Raw genomic sequence first — 10,668 nt, forward strand, 5'->3', positions numbered from 1 at the left:
AATATCATAGTATTCATTCAATGCAAAGTAATATCATAGTATTCATTCAATGCAAAGTAATATCATCGTATTCATTCAATGCAAAGTAATATCATAGTATTCATTCAATGCAAAGTTAAGGATTAATAGGGATTAAACACAGATTGAGCCATATTCCACCATCAATTTAACATAAAATACTCATTCCAATCCATGGGGTATAACTTTCGCCCGGTTTAGTTGGCTAAAATGTCTAGTACGCATATACAGGGTGACCAAAAAAACGGGCCCCAACTCTAATTAGGCCCCGTTTCACAGTGTTTTGTCCGAATGAAATGAAACTTTGGTCATAACTAGTTTATTATATTCAAAACATCACATCAAAACACAAGGGTCTTTGGCCTTTTTTTTCTCCGTTCTACAGCATATGTTCTAGATGGCCTCCATTTAGCTTTTGTGTTTTTTTTTTTTGGGGGGGGGGTGTCATCCTATATATTAATATCTATAGAGTTCACTCCTTAAATAATTAATTGACCATTATGAATTTGTGAACGCAGATTCTAAGCATAAGGATAAGTAATGTGGGTTATATTTTATTTACTTTAGTTTTATGCAAATAGGTTGAATGGAGTGAGCATCTACATAATATTTTAGATACCTGTAACTTTGAAGGTATGGGACATCAATTCATAAATCTTATGTAAAAACAAATAGATAGTGTATATATATATATATATATATATATATATATATATATATATATATATATATATATATATATATATCACCTTCAGAAACTCACAGTATAAATGTTGGAGTCCCTCAGGGGTCCATGCTGGGCCCAACTCTTTTCCTGATCTACATTAATGATCTTCCAAATCACATCCTTACATCATTCGTAGACATTTTTGCTGACGACACTACCATCTATGGTAGCACATCTAAGACAGTAAACGACCAAGTTCTTTCCGATTCTCTCTCCTCTGATCTTGATCACGTTGTACAATGGGGAAAGGAGTGGCTGGTTACTTTTAATGCATCTAAAACCAAGCTTCTATCTTTACATCATCAACGTTCTGATCCCCATCTGGCATCAATTAAAATGAATGGCTCTCGTCTTGGGGAGGCCTCAAGTTTTGACAGGCTTCTGGGCTTGACCTTTACTCCTGATCTTAAATGGAATACGTACATCAAATCTGTTGCCAAGGCCGCTGGAAAAATGGTCGGATCCTTCTATCGATCCAGTAGATATCTCACTGCTGATGCAATTCTCTATCTATATAAGAGCCAGATACGTCCAAGGATGGAATACTGTTGCCACATATGGGCAGGAGCTGCTAGAAAAGACTTGTCCTGCCTTGATAGGGTTCAAAATAGACTTCGTGGCCTGGTGGGAGATGTCCTTTTCTTTTCGCTGCAATCTCTATCTCACAGAAGAGATGTTGCGAGTTTGTCTCTGCTTTATCGTTATTTTCATGGAAAGTGTTCGACTGAGCTTCAATCTCTGGTCCCCCCTCGCCAAACTTTCACAAGAAACACTAGACTAGCTGAAAACATTATCAATAATTTTCCCCACTCTTTATCTGTGCCTAAACCTAAACATAGATTCCATGATCAAAGCTTATTTCTTAGAACTGCACGCCTGTGAAATTGTCTTCCGTTTTCCTGCTTTCCAGCTGTCTATAATATGGTTGTCTTCAAGTCCAACGTGAACAAGTTTCTGATGAGCCGTTCCACTTAAGTTAACAAATTTACCGAACTTCCATTACTATATTGTCCTTTTGACTACTGTACACTCTTTAACCCTTATCCTTGAGTGGCCGATCGGCCTTGATAAGTGGTAACGCCTATGTAAAAAAAAATCTAGATAAGACGCCTGCACGATTTACCGTAACGAATCATTGGATTCAATATCGTAACTAACTCGTTTATATACAGTACTTATCTGATAGCTAAATGAGTATCGATTCTTTTATATTTAAAACTTCTTAAATCACTACTATATATTGGGTACAATATAATAATCAATAGAAAATTGTCTCTATAATAATAATTACGAAATCCGCATAAATTAAAATGTCATATTAAAGTGTATTTTTACGACCGGGCAACGCCGGGCGGCGTGCAAGTATTTCCTAAATTTCAGTTACTTTGGAGTATTTAAAAGTTTTTTTTTGGGGGGGGGAGTATAATATGGACACAACTTCTTATTTAAAAATATATCAGGTTTTCATTGAATTTGATCCATTGTCATTAGCCAACAACTGAGCAAGATTTCATGAATTTCAAACTTTTCTTAAAACCTTTAAATTTGAGAATTTTGATCAGAATTTTACGCTTCATTAAAAAAAGATTATTTTAGCCTTTTTTAATGGCATTATATCTTGATTTGAATATTTGTAAGCTGATATTAAAGTACTGCAAAACTGTTACGTTTTGAGAACTAATTTTACTCGTCTTATGACGGGTATTCGTTTAGTAGAATGAATCAAGCAATATAAAAAAGTTTAACGAAAACACTTGATAATTTTGTGAAAAAGAGCTTAGAAAATATGGACAGATGCTTTTGTATATGACTCTTGGCTAAGATCAAAGTGTTGCATCTGTACTGATACTACAATTTATTATTCTGTCTTCGGCCACTGTGAAAATCCTTCTAGACAATCCTTCTAGAGAAAATACTTCTAGAAGCAATTTCCGTCTCAATCCAGATTCTTAAGAAGTTGAATTGAATTTTCTCCACAGTGAAACCGACCTTGTTCTGCTTTCATGCGCAGGTAACTAGTGACAATATGCAACAATATTTTGATTAAAAACATAGTTTAGTATTATAAAAAACAGAAGAAGGAAGCCAATCAAGGAATCAATCAATTAATGAAAGACAATGCCTCAAACGAAAGGATCTGTTCTGATGCTACACTCTATTTTGCTGTCCTAGGTCGATTAAAAGGAAATTCTTAGAGGACTGTATTTTTCAACATTAAAACCAAAACCTTTACCTAACCCTGTCCTCGTTGGGAGACAAATGAATAAGAAATGGGACCTGATAAAAGATCGAAGATTCTATAAAAGACGTTAAGATTTTTTAAAGCATATTATCTCAAGCAAGACAACAAAGGGCAAAGAGTTACTTCCCGATCAAATACAAAACATTTAATCATTATTCTTAGTTTGAAATCTATTTCCATCTAACAAACCCCATGGAAATTTTTTATTTTACTTTCAGGCGTTCGCATCTAAATATTGTTATAATCTGAAGGCAACTGCAAATCACAATTAGAAATCTACAGATAAGTATATGAAACACCTATGTTTGTTGCCGATGAACAGTTGTATGGTTTGAGGAAAGTTTCATGGCCAACTTTCCAAGTGATACTGCGTTTTTCCTGCAGGCATGATAAAACATCTAAGTTTGTGCGAAAAAGTTGAGAGTCTAAAATTCTGGAAATTACTGTTTAAGACACGTTTTTCTTTCCTTCCAATTCTGCAATGCGTTTAATAACGAAACAAAATAATTCAAGTGTTGAAGCATCTCGTTCTTCCGTAAAAGTCTAATTATTACGTGTCGTTCTCAAACGCTGCAAATTGGATTTCCTAACAAAAAAAAAAAAACAAAAAAAAAACAACAAAAAAATGGCATCTTTCTCTTAACAAATGAAGAAATATAGCATCAAAGAGAACTCGACTTTCCACCCTGACGCATAATAACCACAGCCATCATGATCAGTCACAAACAATATGTCCGTTACTTTTTCCTTTTTTTTTTTTTATTCCCTAGCGGTTTTCGAATTTCGTTCACATCTGCTTCCTATCATAGCTTTCAGAAGTAGATTAATCACCATATCACTTTTAGCAATAACTAAAAAGGACAGAAACGTGTACAACAATGGCTGACAAGTCTAACCTCGATTCAGTGATTATACTTTTTTGGTGGCATCATATAATAAAGCGAGCGGTTTGCACTTGGCCTGAACAGATAAAACGGTTTCTTTCCTATCCGGAAATATGAACTGAAGACGACCCTTTAAAGACGAACTTTATTTCCTGTCTTAGAGAGGTCAAGAGGTTCTTCAGCACGGGAATATATTAAAAAATGTCCTTGCCAGTCGCAGTGTTACCTCACTGAAACTGAGAACAGTTAAGGCATGCGCGGATCGTTTTCCCTTGCGCATATTAGCCATTGATTTGTGATACGTCTCGGAATACCATCATTTCTCGTGGAGGGATTATTTCCACTCTTCTGCGCACGCGCATTGGCACGGTAGCTTAAACACCCAATATTAAAGGAAAAGGACAGCAAAATAATAAATGCCGATAGTCTAATAATCAATCATGGTTATTTTTAGAAGTGCCTATAATAGACTCATCCCATCGGCTGTCTGTTTGTTTGTCTGCTGCGTTTAACTTTAAATCTACTGCACCAAAAGCATCCCATCCAACGCAGTCCTCTACCTGTATAAGAACCAAATACATCCTCAGATAGGGTACTGTTATCACATTTGGGATGGAGCTACTAAAATCACTCTTTAAAGCCTTGACACGGTACAAAACGGATTTCAAAATCTAGTGGGTGAGATCCTGTTCTTTTCCCATACTTCTATTTTCTTACAGAAAACACATTGCGAGTCTATTTCTGATTTATCGCCATTTTCATGTCAGGGTCTCGACTGAGCTTCTATCTTCTTGTAAAACATTCGCAACAAAACTCGCATTCCTATAACAACTGTCAGCAATTTCCCTTATTCTCTATCTGTGACTTAAATTAAACGAAAATCTTGCAAAAAAGTTTATTTTTCTTGAACTGCTCGTATGTGAAACACAATACCGCAGAGTTGCTTTCCAGTTGACTATAACATCGTCGTTTTCAAATTTAATGTAAACAAGTTTTGAGCTATCCTCTAAAGTAATTAAACTACCGAAGTACTACAATTATTGCTCATCACAGCGTTGCATCAGTGGCAACCTGACATTCATTAATCCTTATTCCCAAGTGGTATTTGGGCTTTGATTACCTCCTAGTACAAAAAATCTATTAAAAAATTTGCATCGCTTAACCAATAAATTTAATGGACCCTCCTTATTTTCGATGCATTCGGGCATATGCAACGAACGATAATGGTTAAAACAGATGAAATCTTAAGGAAAATCCTTGAGTGTAGACACGAGTCTAAATGAGTATCAAATTCTAACTTTTTAGAACTGCACGCCTGTGGAACTCTGTTCCGTCTGCTTGCTTCCCACCGGACTACAACTTGTAAGTTCAATGTTAACAAATTCCTAATGAACCGCCCCCTTAAGTAAACACTTCATCAAATCTCCACACTAACGCAATGTACTTGCAATAACCCTTATCCCTGAGTGGCTTCCGGGCCTTGATAAGTGGTGATCACTGTGTAAAAAAAAAACCCAAAAAAAAACGACCATACAGAAACTGCAACAGAAGTAAACAAAAAGACGCGAGCCATCAAACTTAAACTTGCCTATTTACTAGTGTTGGGACGATTAATCGGAATCGGAAGCGGGAATCGGAAAAATCGGAACTTTTTGGAGTATCGGGATCAGGAAAATTTGTGCCTATTTTTCGATGCCTAAAAACGATTCCTTTAATTATCATTTTTTATTTGATTTTGTTTAAACAAAATCTTCCATTGCTGTTAGTAATAATAAAACAGTAAATAGTTATTAATTTTAAACTATCGGTAAAATTCAAATCTTTAGATCACTCGCCCCAAGTCCGTTTTTACCTTTTTAGAAAATATATGCACATTTAACGTGTTTTACGGTAATCGAGAAAAATAACAACTTTGTAGTTAAATATTTAGAAATTCATACAGAATCGGAACCAGAATCGGTAATTTTTTAATTTTTTTTTTTTTTACATAGGCGTTACCACTTATCAAGGCTGAGAGGTCACTCAAGGATAAGGGTTAAAGAGCGTACAGTAGTCAAAAGGACAATATAGTAACCAATAGTAATGGAAGTTCTGTAAATTTGTTAACTTAAGAGTAACGGTTCACCAGAACTTGAAGACAACCATATTATAGACAGCTGGAAAGCAGGAAAACGGAAGACAATTCTACAGGCCGGCAGTTCTCAGAAAGAAGCTTTGATCATAGAATCTACGTTTAGGGTTAGGCCGAGGCCGCCGAGATATATTATTAACATTAAGGCCAATCCATTCAAATATGACGTCATCATAAGAAGATCATCCATTAACGAGTTGAAGGGAGATAACTCAAAAGGGAGGTAACTCAAGATACTAAAATGCTGTTAACAAAAGCAAAAAGATAAAACAAGTGTATAAAAAAACACAATAACAAATGATAATTTTAGTGAAAGGTTTGTAATTTTCTTTTATTTGAAGAATTTATTTTATTGTTTTCCACGCCACAAAAATTTTTTAAGAGAGAATTTGTTGATGACCATAGGAACATTTTTTCGAGTTTTTTTATTTGATGATTTTCATAACAGATGTCAAATTCATACAGAAGTCCATTATCTGACAAAACCTCTAATGTTGTTGTAACTGCTATCTGCCTTTGGTGCATAGACTGTAGAAAAGAAGAGTTTTCTAGTAATTTTTTTATAACGGCATAATTATAAAGAACAAAATTTGCAGTAGTGTCATTCGGATGAAATAAAGCACCCCTATTAATCCCTTGGAAATAATTATTCATTTCAGGTTTTTGTTCCATATCATCTGTTAGTGTACCTGTCATTAGATCTTTGCAGCTGTTACATTTTATTTTCTTGAAAACTGCATGGCAACAATAACCCGATAAATATATTATAATCGGGAAAACTTCTCTACATTTATTAAGATCATCATCTGTTATATCGATGTCATATTTATGGTCTACTATTTGTACCCCATCCATTCCTTCCCAGTTAGTGTCTCCTATATCTGTAAGATCGATACTTTTGTTGTGTATTGGTAAATTTAATTTCAATACTGACAGCATTCTAATTTTCTTTTCGCATTCAAAAACTTGACGTACACTTATATTATATTGTCCACCAGAAAATTGCCGATACTGTCCAAATCTTGACTCGAGATGATCTGTCTGGAATTTGCCTGGTAAAATATATTTCATGTTTAAGTCTTCTATGCAATAATCAGTTAGTTCTAAAATTGCATGAGTGGTGTGATGTAAGGCTGTATATGTTTCCTTAGTTAGTTTTCCAGAATTTCCTGAAATATTGTTCCAACGTTCTAACCAATTATAGAATTTTTTGAGAAATATATAACTCTCATCATATTTTTGGTTTGTAAGTGGAAATGCATATTTATTTTTAAGTTGATGGCCTTTAAATGGTGTTTTTACATTTAATATTGTCCACCAAGTATTAATAATATTTATGTATTCTGCAACTTCTTCACATTTAGATATACTTTCCTCTTTACCTAAGGTTAACAATCCTTGAATTGTGTAGTCATTAAAAATTTGTATGACTAAATTTACTTTTTGTTTTTCTAGATTTGTAGGTGAAAGAGCCTTTGTAGTTAATTTGTAGCAATATTTTAAGAGTGATTGTGCTTCAAATTTTTGAATGTCTTGCAAAGTTGTAAATGGGGCTTCTAAAATATCATTTGTTTGATTACTTTCATTAAAGCTAGGAAATATCATGCATTTGTTGGCATCTTTTTGACCGAGCCAGTTATTTCTTATACACTTTAAAATGTGCACAGAATCAAATATAAAGAAAAGAGGCCGAGACTTCAAAACTGGATGTGCATATACTCATTTTAAAGCCGCATTCTTTTGGCATTGGGAGACTCTCTGTTAGATGCTGACGGTTGAGTTACACATACTTGTGGAATTGCATCTTTCCGCAAGCGTGGATATTTTAATTTTGCAGTAAGAGTCACTCCAGTTTTGGGATCGTAACATGAGGTTTCATGCATTATATCACATCGAAGGAAATGCAGTTCACATACCTAAAAAAAAATAAAATAAGTGATAAGTTATACAGTAAATGAGTATACCATTAAATTAGGTAAAATAATAAATTTAAAACACTGATAGAAATAATAAATAATAATAAATAAAAATAAAAATAAAATAATAATTTTAAAACACTGATAGAAATGTAAAAAATGTTTATTCATAGAACTTAACATTTCAAGATTAACAATTAATAACCTCTATTTTAAAAACTTCTTAGACAGTTATACTATTTTTTGTACTTATGCACTGAAGGTACCGTTCTGAAATAACGTTATTATTTAGAAATATATTCTTAACATGAAGTAGAATGTGTTTTGTAACTATTTTATACTTTCACCTAACAATGCAAATAAACGAAGGTACCATAAAACATGGGCTTCAAAATACTATTTAAGGAATAGCATGGTATCCTCTCTGAATAACCAGTTTAATATATATATATATATATATATATGATTTTCAGAATGTGAGAGATTGTATATAATAAATTCCACAGCCAAACAACGTCGCAGCCCACAAGAGCCATGACAGTTAAAGAACCGGAAGTCCAAGACTCGAGTTTCGCCCTCATTTGGGCTCATCAGTTAGACACATCCGAACTCAGGATTCGAAACCCATCAAGAATTTGTTAGTGGTTAATTTTTAAGATAATGTTGAACTTTGTTTTAACTTTAATAGTAAAAACAAACGCAATCGGAGAGAAACGACTGTTAACTTTTAAATGTACTTCTACAGAATTTGAACCGAATTTTTTTTTTTATCTTTATAAGATTTAGGTTTAGTACAGCAATAAAGTTTGGTTTGGTTACAATTGTATAGAAAACTTGTTTGAAATAATTTTATACGTTAAAAACGTATACAATCATTCCTTAATTTTAAAGAGTATGGTGAAAAATATATCAAAGGAATAATTCAATACGGTCGAGTTTTAAAATATTTTCTTACTACATTTCATTGTTTTGGTTTATATATAATTTGGTTTATATATAATTATATTTATTAATTAAATTTGTTTATACAGAATTGTTTTTATTATTTTTTGTAATTGATACAGAAAAATTATAGAATTGTACAGTACGAAAATTATAGAATTCGATTAAGCAAATGTTAAAAAACAAATATTAAAAATGCACTAATTCCACGTGCACCAAGCTAATTAATTTTTGTTTATATGTAATTATTTCTATTAATTTTACTCATTGATATAAAAAAAACTATAGAATTTATTAATAGAAATAATTATATATAAAAAATTAATTAATAGAAATAATTATATATATAAAACATTAATTAATAGAAATAATTATATATTTAAAAATTCTCAATGTAAACAACACTTACCCGGCTTGATTTTGTAGGCTCAAAATGTTCTCGCTTGATAGCATTTGTCCATTTATCACGTAAATCCTTATCGTCAGGGAATTTAAATACACTCACTTTGGGTCCATCTGCGTAATTACCTTTGCATAGTGGTACACAACAACAACTAGGCATTTTAAAAGAAAAGCAAACAAATTGACACGTGTTTATTAGAGCGAGGAATAAAACAAAATGGCCGTTCGATACGGCCCAGTTCCCAAACGTGACTTGAACGTGACTTGATCGTAAACTTCCCATGTGACGTCACATTTCATATTTGACCGGCCTTAATGTTAATATATCTCGGCGGTCTCGGTTAGGCACAGATAAAGAGTGGGGGGAATTTTATAGGAATCGTGAAAAATATTGGAATCGTCCCATTACTACTAGTTACCCTTTCTCTTCTCTCTCCATTTTCTCTATCGTTTCATTTCACCCCCCCCTCCCCGAAAAAAAAACTGGCGCCAGTAGGATTGGTATCGCAACAACTAGTCGAAGGTCAAGGAAGATGGAAAGACCGAGGAGAGAAAGCACTAACCAGACCTCCACTGGATAAATGCAAAGAGAACTGGGACTTTGGGGAGATTTATTGCCGTACAAATTTCAATGGCCGATACTAACAAGAAATCGATGGTAAACGGTTATTATGATAACGCAAATTAATTTGCAATCGTAATGGAAGAGGTGGAGATTACTAAAAATCTAGGAAGACTTTGTCACCCAAACTCTAGGGAATGTCAGTTGATGGCTTATGTAATAACTCCTAGTAAATACAAATAATAATAATAATAATAATAATAATAATAATAATAATAATAATAATAACAACTAGCGGGACCTGTGGAAATTCCACAGAGGACTGATTCATATGTAATATATTGATGTTGGCATTCTGTAGATATTCAATGTAAATAGAGACGCTCTGATGTTATTGTAGCTATTTTGTTTAAACTGCAAAAGTATTTATCAAACTAGTAGGGACGCCCGACGGAGCCAGGTCGAAAATACGCTTTAGTTCCTTCAGCTATAATCAAAACCGAAACCAACACTTGTGAATTATTTTTGATAAAATCTTTTATAACAAAAATAGATTACTAAGATGTCATCAGTTAAAATTGAACCGAAACCAAGACTTATGAAGAATTCTTGATAAAATCATTAAAAAGAAAATAGATTATTGGAGTGCCATTATCTATAATCGAAACCGAAACCAAAACTTATGAGGAATTCTTTGTAAAATTATTTATAAAAAAAATAGATTAATTAAGTTCCATCAGCTATAATCGAAACCGAAACCAAAACCAAAATTATAAAGAATTCTTGGTAAAATTATTTATAAAAAAATAAATGATAAGTGCCACCAGCTATAATCGAAACTGAA

The 10,668-nt window shown here is 33.1% G+C and overlaps 1 protein-coding gene across 1 annotated transcript; it reads right to left on the reverse strand.

Annotated features, from left to right (window-relative positions):
• Nucleotides 1-3,537: 3,537 nt before the first annotated feature.
• On the reverse strand, nucleotides 3,538-9,422 carry LOC145258045 (THAP domain-containing protein 2-like). Its single transcript, XM_080115770.1, has 3 exons — nucleotides 9,270-9,422; nucleotides 7,793-7,918; nucleotides 3,538-3,573 (listed from the first exon to the last, which is right to left on the reverse strand). Exons 1-3 carry the CDS (start codon nucleotides 9,420-9,422, stop codon nucleotides 3,538-3,540), a joined length of 315 nt encoding a protein of 104 aa, XP_079971896.1.
• Nucleotides 9,423-10,668: the final 1,246 nt, after the last annotated feature.

This window comes from Euprymna scolopes, chromosome 33 (assembly GCF_053919585.1).
Source record: "Euprymna scolopes isolate OS-2025 chromosome 33, ASM5391958v1, whole genome shotgun sequence".
NCBI lineage: Eukaryota > Metazoa > Mollusca > Cephalopoda > Sepiida > Sepiolidae > Euprymna > Euprymna scolopes.

Excerpts from the sequence above, each read along its gene's own strand:
- LOC145258045 (XM_080115770.1), bottom strand. The coding sequence starts at position 9,422 with ATGCCTAGTTGTTGTTGTGTACCACTATGCAAAGGTAATTACGCAGAT. Across the intron at positions 7,919-9,269 it reads AGCCTACAAAATCAAGCCGG|GTATGTGAACTGCATTTCCT; the intron begins GTAAGTGTTGTT and ends ATTTTTTTTTAG. Across the intron at positions 3,574-7,792 it reads GGAAAGATGCAATTCCACAA|GAAATCCAATTTGCAGCGTT; the intron begins GTATGTGTAACT and ends TTTTTTTGTTAG.